The sequence below is a fragment of the Clupea harengus genome, chromosome 16 (genome assembly GCF_900700415.2).
Source record: "Clupea harengus chromosome 16, Ch_v2.0.2, whole genome shotgun sequence".
NCBI lineage: Eukaryota > Metazoa > Chordata > Actinopteri > Clupeiformes > Clupeidae > Clupea > Clupea harengus.
Window position 1 is genome coordinate 19,053,531 of NC_045167.1, and position 20,375 is coordinate 19,073,905.

The 20,375-nt window shown below is 42.0% G+C and overlaps 2 protein-coding genes across 3 annotated transcripts in view; both read left to right on the forward strand.

Annotated features, from left to right (window-relative positions):
• Positions 1 to 4,342, forward strand: part of ptprr (protein tyrosine phosphatase receptor type R) — a 46,946-nt gene extending 42,604 nt beyond the window's left edge. For both annotated transcript variants that reach the window (XM_031583056.2, XM_042710106.1), the window contains 5 exons: positions 474 to 611; positions 1,114 to 1,224; positions 1,571 to 1,728; positions 2,202 to 2,315; positions 2,760 to 4,342. In XM_031583056.2, coding sequence (XP_031438916.2) covers positions 474 to 611; positions 1,114 to 1,224; positions 1,571 to 1,728; positions 2,202 to 2,315; positions 2,760 to 2,853 — 615 coding nt within the window. In that variant the 3' untranslated portion in view covers positions 2,854 to 4,342. The remainder of the gene's footprint in view (positions 1 to 473; positions 612 to 1,113; positions 1,225 to 1,570; positions 1,729 to 2,201; positions 2,316 to 2,759) is intronic.
• Positions 4,343 to 6,443: 2,101 nt separating this feature from the next.
• The window catches only part of ptprb (protein tyrosine phosphatase receptor type b), a 47,589-nt gene continuing 33,657 nt past the window's right edge, over positions 6,444 to 20,375 (forward strand). Inside the window, exons 1-9 of the mRNA XM_012841397.3 lie at positions 6,444 to 7,035; positions 7,407 to 7,686; positions 12,073 to 12,330; positions 13,816 to 14,079; positions 14,812 to 15,078; positions 15,606 to 15,872; positions 17,877 to 18,152; positions 19,438 to 19,701; positions 19,999 to 20,262. Of these exons, the coding sequence (XP_012696851.2) occupies positions 6,985 to 7,035; positions 7,407 to 7,686; positions 12,073 to 12,330; positions 13,816 to 14,079; positions 14,812 to 15,078; positions 15,606 to 15,872; positions 17,877 to 18,152; positions 19,438 to 19,701; positions 19,999 to 20,262 (2,191 nt within the window). The 5' untranslated portion in view covers positions 6,444 to 6,984. The remainder of the gene's footprint in view (positions 7,036 to 7,406; positions 7,687 to 12,072; positions 12,331 to 13,815; positions 14,080 to 14,811; positions 15,079 to 15,605; positions 15,873 to 17,876; positions 18,153 to 19,437; positions 19,702 to 19,998; positions 20,263 to 20,375) is intronic.

A 20,375-nucleotide genomic window follows, 5' to 3' on the forward strand; every position in this document is an offset into this window, starting at 1 on the left:
TTCTGAGATCTGACTGTGGATCTTATGTATATAGCCATGAGGCTGATGAAGGCTCCAAACTGTATATTTTGTTTGTTCAATCTTGTTTGTACAATATGTACCTAAAACTTCCTCATAATTATAGTGCATATCCTGCATTTGGAAAGGCAAAGAGGGCAAATCATACACAAGAAATACTACATTATGAAATATATTTCAACATTGTATTATAATTATGTTAAATATATGTTGTGGATTGTACACTGCAGTATTATTGAACCTTCTAGTATTTTCTGGCATGATAAAGCTTTTCATATTTATGCAGGACTTATTTTACCTAAATGTTCCTGATAAATGTCCGATCCATTGACATTTACATAACATCCATTTCTCTTAAGCATCTCAAAAACCAGTCAAGGCAGTCACATTTCAGCGGTGTCTGTGCCTCCACCCCCCTCGCCCATTTCTTCATCTTTCCTTTGTTTGCTTTTCAGGGTTACCTGGGAGACGAGAGAGCGTACATCGCCACGCAGGGTCCGATGATCAACACGGTGAACGACTTCTGGCAGATGGCCTGGCAAGAGGACAGCCCAGTCATCGTCATGATCACCAAACTGAAGGAGAAGAACGAGGTGATGATCTGTCCCTGCTGCCCTCCAGAGAAGCTCACAGATTCAGACTCAGACTCAGACTCAGACTCAGACTCGCTCTGACACCTCGGAGATCCTTGGCATGACACAGCTGTCGGACTGATTCTCTGAAGCTGTAAATGAATTGCGCATATGATTCATTATGGCTCCTTAAATAATGTTACCCACACAAGCAAACTTGAATAGCAATGGGGAAGAGACTCCGGAGAACTCCTTAGTGCCTGCCTCTCAATTCAGTATAGCTAGACCTCATGCAGATGATTTTCACTTCCAGAAAATACTAAAAACTTTATTTAAATTTTGTTTTATCTATCTTCTTATATATCAATTTGTTGTGACACCTTAAGTATATTTACTTTAATGTATTAATTAATATGTTCATTATTGCCAAGTGGCTGATTTCATTAGCAAGGCTGCTGTGATCAGCTCCTTTATGCCTCTGGCTGTGATCAGGTTACTGACGCTGGTGTGATTTGCCCTACAGAAATGCGTGCTGTACTGGCCGGAGAGGAGAGGTATCTATGGTAAAACAGAAGTGCTGGTGAACAGCGTTCGGGAATGTGAGCATTTCACCGTGCGCAGCCTCACACTGAAGGTAAAATCCCACTCCCACCGGCATAACCTCAGTCACATACAGTGTCAGCTAAATCATAAGCCAGAGAGTGCTGAGGTGAAGACCCCAGAAAGCTGGGCAGTTGATGATTGATTGCAGTTGATGATTGATGATTGCAGTTGAAAACATGATTTCTACCCAGCTGCTTTAAAACTCACTGATTTAAGTTTAGAGCTCATTTCAATCTGAACTTATTTCTTAAAACATCCCGGTTTTAGATCCCATTTATTTGTATACACTTTTGAATGGCCCTTTTTACACTGTGCCATTGTTATCTGCCCGTCCGTCTCCCTCGCTCACTCATTGTGTCCTTGCCTCTCTACCGCAGCAAGGGGGGCAGAGCCATGCGGTGGAGCACTACTGGTACACGTCGTGGCCCGACCACAAGACCCCCGACAGCACCCAGCCTCTGCTGCAGCTCATGACTGAGGTGGAGGAGGACCGGCTGGCCACTGGCCCCAGAGGCCCCGTGATCGTTCACTGCAGGTACCATCTCAGGGGCCACACAAGGGGTTGGGGGGAGTTAATGGATTTCAGAGAGCAATTTCAAAAGTATGAACTGTGAGTTTTTAGCTCTATTTTACCATTAGCCCTCTTCTGTTATTTTGAATGAGTCGTCTTCAAGAATTCCTATATAAAGTATAAGCTCCATAATGCCAGATAACAGTAAACGATACATTTAAATATAAAATGAATTTCGAATGTATGGATTGTTGGTTTGACATTTGCCAAGCACTGTACCTCTATAACTCTATTTTACCATTCTGTTATTTCAAATGAGTCAAAAAAAAAGCACATGGCCCTTGGCAATAAAATAACCCATCAGTCAATCGCACCAGGGTTCCCCTGCTGTCACAATTGGTTTTAAAACAGTTGAAATTGTAACCTTCCTCAAAGCATGGGCAAGTCATTTTTGTTGTGTTGTGTAACATGCGGTACCTGTTCATTCCCTGTTTCAGTGCTGGTATCGGGCGCACCGGATGCTTCATCGCCACGACTATTGGCTGTCGCCAGCTGCAGATGGAGGGCAGTGTTGACGTGTTGGGCATCGTTTGCCAACTCCGATCAGACAGGTATGGAGAGAAAGAGAAATAACGCTGCAAAAATCAGAATTCAGAAATATATGTCTTAATCATTGTGATTTAAAAGCAGTGTTACCTCTGGACATCATATACCTCTGTGATGTACCCCCCCCCCCCCCCCCCCCCCCTCCTTCCAGGCTCCCTGTGGTCACCACACCCACACACACACACACACACACACACACACACACACACACACACACACACACACACACACACACACACAAACACACCCACAAAAGCAAATGTCACTGTGTGAAAGCATATTTAAAGCTGCATGGGCTGGGTGAAGTGACCCAGTGAGTGCCAGCATTGTTCAAAGGTTAGCAGGAAGCGGCTGCCATTTCATAATCAGATGGCCTTAGAGGGCGCTCCTACTGATCTCGTCTCTTTCTTCTCCTCCTCCTCTTCCTCCTCCTCTTCCTCCTCCTCCAGGGGTGGCATGATTCAAACAGGGGAGCAGTATGAGTTCGTCCACCACGCCCTGTTCCTGTACGAGAGCCGCCTGTCCGCCGACGCCGGCCAGTGAAAGCCCCTCCCGCACCCATCTCCACCTCCACCTCCTCCTCAGCAGGAAGTGTTTTGCTCCTATGCGCCAACTTCACCTGGAAGTTGAAAAACCTCAATGGGTGGTCATCATTTTTTGCAACCTGAAGAACCTTCAGCGTGATCTTGCTCTGGGAGGACAGAGGGATAGTGATCTTGAGAGTTTTTGGGCGGCGAAGTTTTGAAGTGAGGTGTTTCTGGACTCATGCTGTGTGTTAAGGAAAGACAGTATAAGAGCATATGGGAGAGAGTCCTCATTGGAGACTCATTGGAGTTTTTATTTTCTTCTCGTGGCTGAATGTATTATATCAATCTCGTCTCTGCAACTCTCTCTCTCTCTCTCTCTCTCTCTCTCTCTCTCTCTCTCTCTCTCTCTGTTGTCGTCAGCAGCTCTTCTCTTGCCTCAAGATCTTTTGTGCTCAACCTGCCTTCAGTCCGGTCTGACCTCTGCAACACATCAGCAGCTGTGCACTTTGAGGCAGACCTCTGGTGGACCTTCTCCTCATGGACAAGAACAATGTGTTTGGTTTTGTCAGTGGTGTTTTGTGCAGAAGCATAGGGGTCTCTCCTGATTAGTGTCTAGAGGTTTAACCCCCAGTCTCCATCTTAAGACTGTTCAAATACAGAGCGGAATGGAGATGTAGCGGTCGACTCATCACAATATGATTCTGTTGCCATATTCTTTTAGGAAAAAGCCAATTTCATTTCAAGGAAGGATGGTGGAGCCAGATATTTAGTTGGACCAATGAAACACACTGCTCCCTCACAGCTTTCACAGTGGTTACCTGGTTTGAGAAAAAGCCAAAGTTTGCTAATCCCAATTTTATGTTCAGTAATGTTTTCACTCCAGCCCTGACATACACCTCACAAGCCAATGGTGATGTTGACAATAGACGGTGGATGCAAACATAAACACTGAACTAATGATTGATATTATGTCATGAAAACACGTTAAACACACAAATCGAGTTGTGTGTCTGTGTGGTTGGTTTTAGCTGAAGAACGTTTTTTTTTCTCCTGCTTTGCCCTGTCTACATCTCAAGTTAACTTCATCACGTCCTGGCCTTACCCTTTGTTTCTCAATGGCTACACCTAAACCTACCATTAAAACCAAAAATCTGTTTGACCTAAATTTACATATAAATGGCAATAGTTAAATAATGCACTAGATTAATAAACAAATATTTACAATTTTTTTTGCTGTACGCTACTTACAAAAGCATGTAAAGTTACAAAAGAGAGTTTTAAATGCAACTTTCTTAAAAGGAAACCATCACCTGTCCATGGGCAATGTTTGCATTGAATACAACGTCCGTGGCGCGGTCTTAATATACAAAAATATAGTTTATATGTTTGTTTATGAATTATATTCATGTATAGCTAATATAATTATTTTTGCATAACTTGAGCAGACTGTTTTTTGATACCCTGGATTTAAACGAAATGTGTGCAAATCAACCTACATGAACATACACTCTCTGTAAACACAAGAAAAAATGATATTAGGCTGACTTCTCAATGGTGCAGCATAGAACTATTGTAGACATCAAAGCCCCACAATTGACTTTATGTTTGTATCACTACGCCACCTTTTTAAAGTGTTGCTATAGATTCATATAGAATATTAAAACCAAATAGGGTTTCCACCCAGCTACCGATTATGAATAAAAACACAATCAAAATGGAAGATGACCAGACGTACTCAATCTAAAATGAGCCCTGTGTTCTATGTGTGTGACATTCCTAAAATATAGCTAAGATCTATTTTCATTGGAGGACATTATATCGCTAGCTCTATGTTCAGGGCAACCTATTTGACTTGTTTTCATGTTGTTTAACTGTACTGTGTAAGTACCATATGTACATATGAAAGTGCTATTACTATGATTATGTGGCCGCATATTGTCATGCCGCATAAGAGTCTTGCTGCTTCTACGGCAAGTGTTGAATCTGTCAGTTGTGTAGAACGAGGAACAACGATTGTTGTGTGACAATGAAATCTTCTAAGACATTTTTTGTATGTGCTGATTTTTTATCGATATTATTTGTGATACAAAGGTTTTGAAAAAACAACTATATTTGTCTATTTATATTAGATAAGTGTAGCAGGTACAATGCACAATGCCTCTGAATTGGTCTGTATCAATGGTAAATGTCAGTGCATATTGTTTACTGTTCGTAGCGACTATCCACTATGTGGGCCTAGTGGTGGTCATAATAATCAGACAATGAGTTTTTTCCTATATATTACTAATCAACATGAATGTTGTGATTAGATGACTGTTCAGCATAACCACAATAGTAAGTAAGTAAACGTATATACAAACATATATACTCTAAAATGTACATATTATGTAATTTAGGGTTTGAGGAAGTCTTTGAGGAAAGCCATCAAGCTGAAAAAAAAATGGCTTCCTATTTGGAATTTTCGTTATATTTTCTCTCTCTCTCTGTATCTCTCTCTCTCTTTCTCTCTGTCTTTCTTTTTGTCTCTCACTCTCTCTTTCTCTGTGAAATAGCAATTATTTATGTATTCACGTCCCCTCATCCCACACACACCTGGACTCCAGTGACTACAGTGGATGGCACATCAGAGCAGCTGTGGCTGATGGGTAGGCCATGTGATAGATGATCAATCAATCAATCAACCAATACATGATTCAAATGTGATAGATGATCATTAGTTACTCAAGCCATACAACCACCGATGCTTTCTGATTCAAATGTAACACACTATACATTTGTCTTTTGAAAAAAAAAGAAGATAATTGCCACTCCGTGCAAGTGACTTCTGGAGAAGTGGTTCTTTGGATAGAGCGGGCAAACGGTTATTATGCCAACACAAACTGCCCTGTACTGATATCTACAATATTGACTTTACAGTCTAAACTGCCAATAAACGGATCTTGTTTAAACAAACAGTGATTAGATCATTTTATTGTCTTGTTTTTCTTATTCTCAGTCAACTGAAGATAACAATGTTGTACTTTTGCGATTGTAATAATTGCTTTATTTTTTGTTATGTTTGCCAGACATCAAATCAAGACTTTCTTATAAAAATATCACTGCTTTCAAAACACAACAAGACGAAATCATTCATAATCACATCTTCCGAGCAGTTCTAAACGATTTCTAAAACGTGACAAACCTTTTCTACACACATCAGAGACAATGTAAGTCCATGTTTATGCACGCTTATGTGCGGACCTGCTTTAAAAACAAACAAGCGAGAGTCCTGACTGACAGATTGAGATGTTTGGGGCATTTCTTCCCTTCACTTGTGTACATCCTTTCATTGTCACGCTGCCAGTCCGTTTTAAACATTACCTCATAAGGCAGACACGCCAGAAAAATTTCAGTGGGTGACTCAGTAAACAAACATCTCTTATGACATAACACATAGACATACAATCATTTTACAGTCATTCATTATTACTTTAATACTTTTATACCACTCTGAGTTCCAATTCACTACTATTTCTTGGTGAAAATACAAAAGAGAAACAAAAGGGATATGATGGAGTGAGTGTGTGTGAGAGAGAGAGAGAGAGAGAGAGACAGGCAGAGAGCAGGAAGGAAAGAGGGGTGGGCAGTCTAAAAGTAGTTAGGATGGTGGTCTTTCTGTTAGGAAAGTGTTGAGAGTTACCACCAACGCCATGAGACTAGTGCATCGATTCTTTGGATTTACAAGATCTACACGAAAAACCTCAAAAGTTCACAGGGAACACTAGAGAACTGATATCGGAAGCGGTCTTGCTGTTTTTGTGTCCTGGATCAAGCTCTGAGACAAAGGCCCGGCGAGAAACGCAAGAGACTGCAGGAAATACCCTGAGGACACCAGCATCTTCTTTTTGCACGAGTAGACTGAAGGATACCGACAGTTCAATCTGTTCATCTGAAATTTTGGCCCTCAAGTTTTGAGCTTAATTCGTATGCTCTTTCGTATATAATACATGTATTGAGGCCTGACTTGAAGTTGAAGGCGACTTGTTTGTTGTCCAACGCATGGGGAGCCTGTTCAGCATTCATCGGTGCTGTGGGAGTATGGTTTTAAGTGCCCTGCTGGAGTGGATCGCTTTTATAAATAGAAGTACTAAATTAATTGGCCGTTATTATGCAGAGTAAAGTACTTGCCTTCATGATAATACTTACATCTGGAGCATGGGTAAGTAACCAAGAATGAAAGATTCTGAGTTTTCAATGACATATTGACATGTTGGAAAAACTGTCTGATTAAAAAACTAAGTAAACATTGTTTAATTTTTAAATAATACTTGGGGCCCTAATTTAATTGATGGGCAACGAGTTAAGTCCATTGTGCATGAGTTAAAGCTATCGTGTGGCGTGTGGGAGCATTGCGCTGACCTACACATGTTTTGCGCTTAGGATCTTGCTCATGGTATTAAATTAGCAAAATTATTTTGTCACGTTATCAAAGTAGCTTTAATTGCTGTCGATGGAATTAGGGGCCCCTGGAAGTCAAAGTTTTGCAGCTAAAGCGTTGTGTGGTGACAAAGCCCAATTATTCTCTTTCAGTGTGCACCTGTGAACGACACACAGGGATGTGACATCAATCACACCGATGCCATCTCCAGCCTGGATTCCATTCTGATTAAGTTCACCACGACAGGCAAAGAGTGTGACTTTGGAGTGACGGACACCAACAGCGACTCAAAAATCACAGATTGTCATAAAAGTCTGGGATCTGAATATGAGAATCGATGTGAGCTTCAAAGTTTAGAGCCTGGGACCACTTATCATCTCAGAATAGAATCCAAGACAGATGGAGCACAAGCGAATGTGTCATTTTCCACAAGTAAGTGGCAGGTTCTTTTAGAAAATGTTCTCTCATGAAATATGCAGTGCATATATGTTATATTTCATTATTACACATCTATTCATTATCTATCTATAAACATCTAAACCATAAAGTGCTTCAAGATTGCACCAAACGATGAGAAGGTGTCTTGCAATTTCCCTGGTCACTTGCATCTTGGTTATATATATATATATATATATATATATATATATATATATATATATATAATCTCTTGGTTACATATAATACACATTTATACATCGTTAGCATTTTCTGGGCAAGAATAATGCAAATGCAATATAAGGCATTGAATGCACCATTGCACTGGGAATCACTGACTTGTAATTATGCAATCAGGATTACATTGTTTTTGTAAATCTAGATGAATCTGTGTTTTCAGATTTGCTTTGTTAATATATTCCTGGTATGATCTAGTGAGTTGAATGTCTGTTTTATATGTCTGGAGTTATTGTAAGATATGACATAATTTAAAGTGTCTTACTGGATGATTATAAGCAGAAACAGGAAATGGGTCAGATTTGACTTATGTCATTAACTTTTTGGAATACAAATTCAGGATTAAAGCAAGTCAGTAAAAATAATTTTAAATTAAAAAAAAAAACTGTACAAATAATTAGACTATATTTGTTTACTCTTACCTATTTCAACAGTGGCCATATCAGAGTAAAATTAAACCTGTAATTACACAAATCAAAGTAGTTCACAAATTCCAGTTTACAGTTTTTTCCAATCATTTTAGTTCTTGTACCTATACCATGTTCACATTCCCAAAACACTTAACACATGTAGACCATGTGAACCACACTGTGGATACTTGCCCCTATGCTTAGATACAAATGCTGGCAATGACACCTTCTTCCAAAATTCATGGATACCTGTCCCAGTCAATGTTCACTACCAGCAAAACACTATGGAACTACAGCATTTTTTGCCAATGTTTAGATACTCTTTTCAGAACAGTTAACTTTCAGTTCAAAACCTTACTTACAGTAATTTAGATCACTGTAGATGGAAAGATGCTTTGTTTAGACAGACAAATAAAATTATATGCTTGAATAAGAAAAAGTATTCTTAATTAAGCAGAACGTTTATTTAGATTATTTAGTTTGTTTTGGCTTGCAGACTTCTCACTATCTCTAATAGTAATAGAGTATATAGAAGGCAAACATAGATGTAACTGTTCATGAAAAGTTGTTTCCACTATTACAGTACTGCTCCTTATGTAAGTCATAGGCTATCAGTGAAAGACAGTGATTGAAGAATGCAATTCTTCAATTTACAGTAATTACAGTAAATTTGCCACATTTTGACATCTATTGTGAGAGGCAAACCGACATATCAACACTGTCTTCAGATACTTGGCTTGGATTGACGTATTTCCAAGATGCAATGCAGAGGAGAATGTTACCTGTAAATGCGAAGTTCAAACATGTAAAAGTTTGACACCAAATGCAGAGGACAGAATGGATCAGCATTACTGTAGGGGCTACAGCAGACTTCTAGTGGTATTACAGTACTTTGGTAGACTGTATCTTGTGTTGATGTATGTAATTTACTGCATTGGAAATACTGCAGTAAATACGTAGCATATTCATGCCTTTTTGTTGTAATGTAGTAAGCCTATATAGTGCAGTAACACATGCAATTCTAGCATATGGCTGTAATGAAACATATTGCAGCATTTTAGAATTATTTGTTTACTGTCATATTACAAACTTTATTACTGTAGTCCAAAGAAGTGTTTGTGTGTTTTTTCTCCTTTTTTAATGCAACACTACAGTAATCTATGCTAAACTGGAGGACACAGCAACATATTATAGATGCAATTAGCAATTCTTCAAGTTGTTAGTGTTTTTTAGGTCATTCTACTCTGAGAGGGAACATGTGTTAAAGTTACGGCAGAATTGATTGTGGTGTGGTTGTTGTAGTGCATTTTGCACCAAAAGTTAACTGATATGCAGAGGTGTGTGTCTGTAAAGCCCACTGTGTTAAGTGTTTGGGAAAAGTATCCATGGTATAGGTACAAAAACTAAAATGATTGGAAAAAACTAATAATTTCAGAAATAGTTTGAATAGTCCAACAGTTAGACAATGGAAGTACCAATTAGTGTGTGTGTGTGTGTGTGTGTGTGTGTGTGTGTGTGTGTGTGTGTGTGTGTGTGTGTGTGTGTGTGTAGTGTGTTTGAGTGTATGTATGTGTGTGTGTGCTTGTGTGTGTGTGTGTTTGCTTGTGTGTGTGTGTGTAGTGTGTGTGTGTGTATGTATGTATGTGTGTGTGTGTGTGTTTGTGTGTGTGAGTGTGTAGTGTATGTGAGTGTACCTTGTGTGTGCATTCTTGGCATGCACCCAGAACAGAAGTCTGACCCTAAGTGTGTATTTCCAGACTGGCTTGTCCTCTCCCCAGCCCTTTCCTGCCTCCATTGTTTCTTTGTTCTAACGGATAGGGGGAGTCCATGTGTGTGTGTGTGTGTGTGTGTGTGTGTGTGTGTGTGTGTGTGTGTGTGTGTGTGTGTGTGTGTGTGTGTGTGTGTGTGTGTGTGTGTGTGTGTGTGTGTACTTTCTCTTGTGGGAAGGACAGATAAAAAGCCCTTGACCTTCACAGCACGCAACCTGCTCTCTCTACCTGAACCTCTGCCCTTCTCTGATGTGGTTTTCCGTTGGTCAAAAGAATTGCTGTCACGCCAAACACTATTTCAGGCAGTCAAACAAAGAGTTTAAAACTGGACTTTTAAAAACTTTTAAATGGCAAAGATGAATAATGGCCATGTTACTTTTAATTTTCATGGACTAATTCTGCACTGTTGAGATAAATGATCTATTCCGCTAAAGGATGGACTTTAGATACAAAACATGAAAGAGTCTGATTATTTTTTAATGATGTAACAGCTGTCTGATTATTTTAAATAATGTAAGCCTTCTGCAGTCATTGATTATCAGAGCCATGTAGTTCATAATAACACGATTTTCATTCTGTCAATCATTTCTTTGATCACAGAAACGTATTTAAATTCTGCTTGAAATACATGTTCAAAATTGGCAATTTAAATCAATTAAAAAAATGTAAAAAAGAATTCCACAATAGATGGTATTTGCAACAATATAGAATGCTAAGTAACCATTGAGGCTAGCTCGTAAACTAACTCAAATATCAATCTCGTCAGTATAACACAGGCATGGACCACTTAATCTTTGACCACTGAATCCAAAAATAAGAGAAAAGAAAACATGCATTCATCAGATATAACCACAGGTAGAGAACCTTTCAACCAGCCTGAGTGTTGGGCAACAAAGCTCCATTCCCATGAATCTGGCAACACCACAGACCCTGGACGTGTAGAGTGGCAGTTGACAGCGAACATAAACACACTTAGAGTGCCCATAGACCAGAGATTGGCCATTGTTCGGCGCACCGAAGCCGTGCAGCCTTGGCCGTTCCCTCCTTAATGGGGCGCCAGGGAGGAAGTCGTAAAGAAAGGCTGGCGGTTCTGAGGCAGCGCTCAGCTCGAGCCGCCTCGCCCCTGGGCCCCCATCCGAAAAGGTCCCCCTTTCCCAACCTCGGCGTTCCCACAATGCCCTCGTGGCGGGGCCAGCATACACCCCGGAGAGAGTGTTGCTCTTTAGGCAGCGACAATCCTATCTGGCTCGGCATCTCTCTGCTGGGCGCCCTGGCGCGGTTTCACAGGGTAACATGCATGGCAAGGCTTCCACCACCACACCTCCTCTGTGTGGCATTGTGTAACTGCCACAGAGCTGACCTGATTTAGGCAGTCAGGGGGTACCACCTTAAAATTTTAAATTATCTAATCAGGATAGCATAGGAAATGAATGATAGCAGTTGGTGAACTGCTTCGTCCAGAGATTTAATGAGCGATGGTGATGCCTTCACTTTTAGATGTGTGGAAGAAATGAAAAAAAAATGTTATGTGACAAATATGTGATAGAGGTTCAGTGAGATTACGTCAATGTGGCGTATTCGACTTTCATTCTGAACTGAAACCTCCTGAAATGAACTGAAATGTAAACGCAATCTCTTTTAATCTAATACACTTTTTGCCAAATGCAGCTCCTCACGGTCCTCTAGCTCTCCGTTCAGTGTACGCACTCAAAAAATACTCTGGTGTCCATGCACAGCCCTGCCTCTGTAAATAGGAAACAAACATAGCGGCTCGACCAAACCAGAAACAATTCCAGCCAATCAATGAATTGCTTCAGGAGCACGGAAGGGAGGGGTGTAATTAGATTGGCTGTTTAACTCAAACATCAACAACCTTTTTTTCGCTAGAATGATGAGCTGCATCTTCAATGGATTTACTTGGTCTTATTTCTACTTAATTTGTCTAACCCCCACTGTGTCTCTCCCAGGTCCCTCTGCAGTTGAGGGCCTCAAGGTGTCTCAATCCTCTGGAAGCCTGGATGTTTCCTGGTGGCTAGGCCCAGGCAGGGTTGATGGCATTCGGGTACTGCTCATCGATGGGCAGAACGCCACTTGGAATGAAACCCTGGAGACCACAGCAACGTCCTACAGATTCATAGGACTGATACCAGGACGCCGGTATAATATCACCGCGGTGACAGAGGCAGGGGGCCAGAGAACGCTGTTCTCTATGCCTACTCAGACAGGTAGGGGGCGACAGTGAGTTGGCGATAACTGAGCTTTGAATGCATCAGCAATCAGGCATCAAAATCACTGTGGTTGTAGCAGAGTCAGTTTACAGACACTGATGAAACAATATATAAAAGGGGGGCATATAGCTTAAGATGCACTAGTCCACATCTATTTTGTGCCAATTTAAAACACAAACAAAAAGCAGTGTGGGGTTGTCAGGTTTTGTTGTTTTTGTTTGGGATGCACCAGGCCACAGTGAGAACCCTTTCACTTGAGATAGGGTGACTATATGACATCCGCTGCTCCATTTGTTATTAGAACTACTGAGAACTAAACTGTGAGAAGTGTCACATTTAAGAGATACGACGGGCGTTTGCGAGATAGAATGTCAGGGAACGAAGCTGATAATGTGTGCATATGTGTGTATGTGTGTGTGTGTGTGTGTGTCCTGCTAGAAGTGCTGAGTGTGTGGGAAAGAGACACAAGGTCGGTGTGATCAGTGTGTCAAAGACCCATCAGGGCCTGTTCTGCTTCCTCGTCCATTGCTTTCCCAGCGCTCTGTGCATAGATGTGGAATGTGTGTGTGAGAGTGTGTGTGTGTGTGAGAGAGAGTGTGTGTGCGCAGCTATTTCAATGCATTTACCCTTTGCGAAAATATTGAATGTGCACAAGTGGCTATCTTTAGGTCATGGCTCGCTGAGCTCTGTTGGCTTTTCATGGAGTTAATTGGGTTTCTTTGAGTTTTAATATGCCGGCTGTCTGAATGGCTTCTGCTCATTTTTCTCCCCTTCTTCTGACCTTACTATTTTTCTTTGACCATGCTTGCACGTATCTTTGTGTGTGTGTGTGTGTGTGTGTGTGTGTGTGTGTGTGTGTGTGTGTGTGTGTGTGTGTGTGTGTGTGTATGCTTTGAATGTTCCATGATATTTTGAGTTGGCTTACCTCCACCCTGCTGGTGTGTATTTTTCCTGTTGTCACTGGGCACACAAAGGACTCCTCATCCTCCCGTTATGTCACCATCTGGGCCCTGTCACTCAAACACACACACACACACACACACACACACACACACACACACACACGCCTTTTCATCTGCTCCAATCACTCTCTTTTCACCTCCTCCGCTTCCATCTCTTCCTCTGACATCTCTTTTCCGCTCATCGTTGGGCTCGCTCGGCTGCATGTGGGAACAGTCGATGTGAGGATGTGAGAGTGACATTACAGTAAACTGACCTCAGATCAGGCCGTGCATTGGACAGCATAATGTCTGACCACGAAAAAAACACGTTGGTACCCAGAGACTATTGAAAGATGTAGAGCATATCACATGATCCCTATCCCCCTATGAATCTATCTGTCTGTTCAAGACAGTGTAGTCCAATATTGTTGACAGCTCAATTAAGAATTGTTGTTATTTTCTTACTTCCAAAATCAACATACACTTATCTTTCTTTCACACACACACACACACACCCCTCCACTCTCTCTCATACACGCAGTACCTGCCATGGTCACCAACCTGAGGCTGGAGAGCAGTGGCCTTGAGGACAGTTTGACGGCCTCGTGGGAGCGCCCAGCAGGGGATTTAGACGGTTACCTGCTGGCCCTGTCTGCCGGCGGGTCTGTCCTCCAGGAGAGGGGCCTCCCCTCCGACGCCACCGAGGCCCTCTTCCAGCAGCTCACCCCAGGCCAGGCCTACAGCCTCTCAGTGTCCACCACCAGCGGAGGGCTCTCCAACCAAACCAGCATCCTCGGACAGACAAGTGAGATCACCAGCCTGGCATACTGATGATATTTCATGTGCACATTAATTAATGTTAGTGTTCATGGATGTGCTTGAGTCAATCTATCCACACAGTGGGGTCGTTGCTAAGATGTTCTATTCAACATTTGCTAATGAACACAAATAGATATGATTGTGTTTATCTGAAATCAGTCAATGCAAAGCATACGTACATTTGCTGATACAGCAGGGTTTTATCCACCATGATTTTCAAAACAAATTTGAAACATGTGGCCATCATTTAAACAAGAGACAGAGGATTGGGATTTGAGTGATATGAGTGTGATCATTGATTGGGATTTGAGTGATATGAGTTTGATCATTGATTGGGATTTGAGTGATATGAGTGTAATCATTGATTGGGATTTGAGTGATATGAGTGTGATCATTGATTGGGATTTGAGTGATATGAGTGTGATCATTGATTGGGATTTGAGTGATATGAGTGTGATCATTGATTGGGATTTGAGTGATATGAGTGTGATCATTGATTGGGATTTGAGTGATATGAGTGTGATCGCTGATTGGGATTTGAGTGATATGAGTGTGATCATTGATTGGGATTTGAGTGATATGAGTGTGATCGCTGATTGGGATTTGAGTGATATGAGTGTGATCATTGATTGGGATTTGAGTGATACGAGTGTTTTGGGTGATGAACATTCCCTCCTCTGGGCTTCCCTCTCATCTCTCCGTTCGACTCTCTCTGCAGCGCCAGCCGGGGTGTCTGAGCTGGCTTTGGGGAGCCTGGCCGACTGCAGTGGTCTGAAGCTGACGTGGGTGCCCCCTGCTGGCGTATGGGAGCGCTACCGCGTGCTGCTGCTGAAGGGCTCGGAGGTCATGGTGAACACGACGGTGGAGAAGACAGCAAGGGAGCTCAGCCTGAGTGACCTGGGCCTGGGCCCTGGGAGTGCAGACAGGGTGGCGGTGATAGTGGAGAGTGGGGACCTCGCCACGGCCAAATACTGTGATGGAACAGGTGGGAGAAATCTTCTTGTGTGGACTTATTCGTTGTGTAGGATGTGGCTTATTTTCTTGCACATACATAGCACATTATCAACAAAGCACTGTAACGACAGTTTTTTGCATCTTCTATGCTTGTATTGTGAATGAATTGCTGTACAATATTTCTAGGCACAACAGTGTCCAAACAGAACACACACTGTACATCATGTGTTTAGGCATTGTAATATGCATGCTGCAAGGTAGACAGTGGTACAGGGGGTAGAGGAGTCGTTTAGTAATTGGAAGGTTGCTAGTTCGATTCCCCACTCCTCCTTACCAAGTGTGTAAGTGTCCTTGAGCAAGACACTGAACCCCTAAAAACTGCTCCTGATGTATAAATGCAATTTCCTTGTAAGTCGCTTTGGATAAAAGAGTCTGCTAAATGTAAATAAGTATATTACTGTAATAATCAGTGGTGTTTACTTTAGGATTTAGTTCGTAAAGTGTCCTAAAATGTTTTACACATCTGTTCCGCTTGTTTCTCTCTCTGTTTTTCCTCAGCCCCTGGTCCCGTCTCTGACCTGCACATCCGTCACGTGGACGAGACGTCGATCAGCGCCCTCTGGAGCCACACCCCCGGCCCCAGCCCTCGGAGCGAGTACAAGGTGGAGCTGCTCCACGGCAACACCACCCAGGGGGAGAGGAAATTGGACGCGGATATGAGGGAGTGCACCTTTAATGTGCTCACCCCTGGACGCTCGTACCAGATCAACGTGCGGACCGTGAGCGGGGCCCTTTGCAGCTCCGCCTCAGTGACTGGGAGGACGCGTAAGTCTGCCCAGCCTAGCGCCTTGTCAAAATTCACACAGCATATTTGATTTCACTGTGTGGATAGATTGACTCAAGCACATCCATGAACACTAACATTAATTAATGTGCACATGAAATATCATCAGCACTGCTGAACTGTAATGATATAACTAATAATGAAATGATAAAATATAATGAACAGTTTTTCTCAGTCGCTTAGGTACATTTCTCAGATCAAAATTAAAATTCTCAAAACTGTTTGTTCAACCTCCACATCATCCATTCACTTGTGCACATCATCACAGAACTTCTCATTCTTTTGGACATTTTACAAATGCTTTCGCATATTCATGCAAAGAGGTATGAACAATCATCAATCGTTAAGTCTTACCCCCAAAAACATCTAGGTATTTACTCACCGTCACATGCAAATGAGTTAACAGTTATCATTAAGTGTCAACCATATGCTTCATAAGTTTCAGGGACATTAGTTTGCTAAATTACTTGTCATTCAAATCTTGATTGTTTACATGTGATTGATGAGGATTAATTACATTTGTCAAAGGCAAAAAAATGAGTGTAAAACCTCATAGGCCTCCAAGCCAGAGTGGATGTGCCAGAACAGCATGAGGGAAAATCAGACAACAATGTGTTCAGTCATATTTTCACCATTGGGCTTTACAGAACACAAAATCTTACCTACCTTGCATACAAATCACCCACAGGGATTTCATTAATGATAATGGGAGGGGTTTTGTATGAGCATGGGGCAGCATGCCAAATTAAGTACTGTATGTGGTCAATGCAAACAATGTAAACATTTCGTGGACTCAAAAGAATGCTGATCAGTTTATCTTTTTTACACGGTACATCAACTCCAAGTTCTTTTCTGAATTACAGTATGGTAAAATTGTCTATGATTATCATGATTGGATAACATTACTTTGCTCTCAAAGAATTCATGAGGCATACAAGATTGTCTCAGGGTTTCTCAACAGGCTGTATTTGTTGTTACTGTCCAGCCTCTCAAGTGATTTTCTGCATCCCGCTGAGATTCTCTTCAATAATTATTTGGAGCCTTGTTGAAATGAAATTGTTGTCATGGACACAAATAGCAGTCAACTTGCTAGAAAATAACATTCAGTTCGTTGGAGACATGCAATAATCCTGTATTGTGAATATATGACTGCAAGTGAGACAAAGAGGTACAGGAAAAAGCTAATTTGGAAATAAGGAACACACTTCTAGGATATCATTTTAAATTGACAACATGACAAAGTGTTTTGACTGTCTTGGTTACAAACCATGATAAAAAGAACTTGCATTTTGGTGACACTGACACATTTATTGATATAATTATTTACTTTTGCCTAAACGACTGAGAAAAACTGTAAATGTTCAGATGTCTGTGTTTAAATACACTTGTGTGTGTGCACATGTATCCATGGTTGGCTAAATACTGTATGTGTGTGAGGGTGAGTGTATGTGTTGATCTGTATGTGTATAAGTTTGTTTCAGTGCACATGTATGAATGTGTGTTTTTGTGTGTGTGTGTGTGTGTTTTTGTTGGGCTGTATCTGCATATGTCTGTGTATGTGATGGTGTATGTGACAGTCACTCATATGTATGTTCATGTGTGTCTGTGTCTGTGTATGTGTATGGGACGGTGTCACTCATGTATGTGTGTATGTATGTGACGGTGTCACTCATGTGTGTGTGTGTGTGTGTATGTGACGGTGTCACTCATGTGTGTGTGTGTGTGTATGTGACGGTGTCACTCATGTGTGTGTGTGTGTGTATGTGACGGTATCACTCATGTATGTGTGTGTGTGTATGTGACGGTGTCACTCATGTGTGTGTGTGTGTGTATGTGACGGTATCACTCATTTGTGTGTGTATGTGATGGTATCACTCATGTGTGTGTGTATGTGACGATGTCACTCATGTGTGTGTGTGTGTGTGTGTGTGTGTGTGTGTATGTGACGGTATCACTCATGTGTGTGTGTGTTCATGTGAACTCAGCTCCTCTGGAAGCGCGTGGCCTGAGCTTGAGTAACCGCGGCGGCGGCAGCGGCACCGACTCTCTGCTGGCCACCTGGACCCTGGCCCTGGGCGACCTGGACTCCTACCGTCTGCTGCTTTCCCACGGCGCCCAGCTGGTCCTGAACGAGAGCGTCCCGGCCAACGCCACCTCCCACCGGCTCAGGGGCCTGACCCCCGGCGCCCCCTACAGGCTGCAGCTCGTCACCCTCAGCGGAGGCCTGGCCTCTAAACCCGCCCTGGCCGAGGGGCGCACAGGTAACACAGCGGGCATCTCAGCACAACAAACAAGCAAACATGCACCTACACACACAGGAAAGATGGAGAAATAGAGACCGACAGATACTACACAGACGGATAGAAAGACAGACAGACAGACAGAGAGAGAGACAGACAGACAGACAGACAGACAGACAGACAGACAGACAGACAGACAGATAGATAGATAGATAGATAGATAAATAGATAGATGGATTGATTGATTCTTATTTTCTCAGACAAAGTGTATTTTTTTCAAGTAATTTTGACTGGATTTCCAGTAAACAAAACATAAGAGCCTATATTCACTGGCCTAGTAGGACTAATATTTTCATATATATCACTGTTTACATTTAAGAACTAGTGCAATATGTTTTTGGACAGTGTGAATTATTGTTGTTGATTTCAGACCCAAGCTAGAAGGGGACAATAATTGTGTATAGGAATGTTTATAAACAAAAGATTATTTGGGAACAGTCAGATGATTTAACAAAGGGCCTATAGACATAGGTTTGGCAGTTTGTGCGTTTGTCTACGTGCCTGTCCTTACATTAACCTTCAGACAAATACTGGCACACCTGTTGTCCCAGAAATTAATTTGGAGATAGGATCGGCACAAAACAATGTTGTGTTCCTATGCCATGGGAATCTGTGGAATTTTCAGGAAGCGCTGTATGGACAACACCAAACGTCAGGGACTCTATCAAAGTCTTCCTGTCTGGACTCAGTTTTGTTTTCCCATGGAAAAGTGAGGCTATTTTTGGCAGAGCGCTTCCAACTCTTGATTAACTCTGCAGGGCTAGTCCAAACAATGGGGTAAACACAAGCGTTTCACTGAACGTTTTGTCCAACTGGGGTAAAAAAAAAGAAAAGAAAAAGAAAGTCAATCATCTGTTTCACAGCAGTAGATTCTCCCAGGGAAGGTAGACCAACAATATGTGATTTAATGGTATCTGTATGTGCTGTCTGGGCTAAGGATAAAAACACCGCCATCATTTATCGCCAGTCATGTTCAGCCCAGCGCTTAAACATCATAAAATTATACCCGAATAAGCTTCTCTGAGGTGCCCTCGAATGTGCAGTTGCATGAGACAAATCACTTATCTTGTCTCCAGTAGGCCTTTGGCTTTTGTTAGAGTTTCACAGTAGAGCTCAGGCGTAGCTATGCATTATTGGAGACCAATACATATCAGATGGAAATGGGGAGAGGGCAGACTCTTATGAAAATAAGATATATGTGAATTTTCACTTTCTTCTCTGCCTCATTTTCTTCATTGTCTCTCAGTGCCCGCTGCCGTTGGCGATGTCACGGTGAGCAATAACGGTCGGCCAGACTTCCTCAGCGTATCATGGAAACCAGCATTAGGAGATGTTGACAGCTACCAGGTACTGCTGAAATACCGCGAAACAACTGTGCACAGCCTGGTCCTTTCCAAAAGCAGTCATGAGTGTGTCTTCAACTCCCTGGTGTCGGGCCGGCTGTACACCATCTCCGTCTCAACGCGCAGTGGCAGCTTTGACAACATCACCGTAGTTCAGGAGCGGACGCGTGAGTTTCGCAACGCTTAATTACCGTCGACTAGAGGGGGGAAATCGAGTGCACTGAATGTTCTGTGATTTTAGTTTCACGGGAAGAATATATAACTTTCTCTGAAGTTCATCTATTATGCTATTATATTATATTGGCCTACATTATTTTATATCATATAATTTCATATCATCGACTATATATATTATATTATAGTATATCATATTATATCATATCATACCATATATAATATTATATTATAGTACAGTCCACAATTCAGCAATCAAATATTAATCAGCGATTACATTTCCCACTTAGAACCTTCAAGTGTTCAGAACCCAACAGTCACCCACTCCGCTCGCGACAACTTCCTGAAGGTATACTGGCCCCATGCTGCGGGAGACTACGATGGCTACCAGGTGGTCATCAAGCACAGCAACACGGTCCAGGAGGAGAAGAAACTGAACCGCTCCCAGAACGAGTGCAGTTTCAACTCCCTGGTCTCAGGGCGCTCATACACAGTCACGGTGGCTACCTGGAGTGGAAACTACGAAAGCAGCGTGTCCACCGACGGAAGGACATGTGAGTAAAAAAAAAGTCACTTAGTCAAGGGAGGCTTTGTCAAGGGAGTCAATTTTACAACCGTTTGGCAAACTTTGACAATTTGCCCTCTACTGGTAAAACTGTAAAATTGC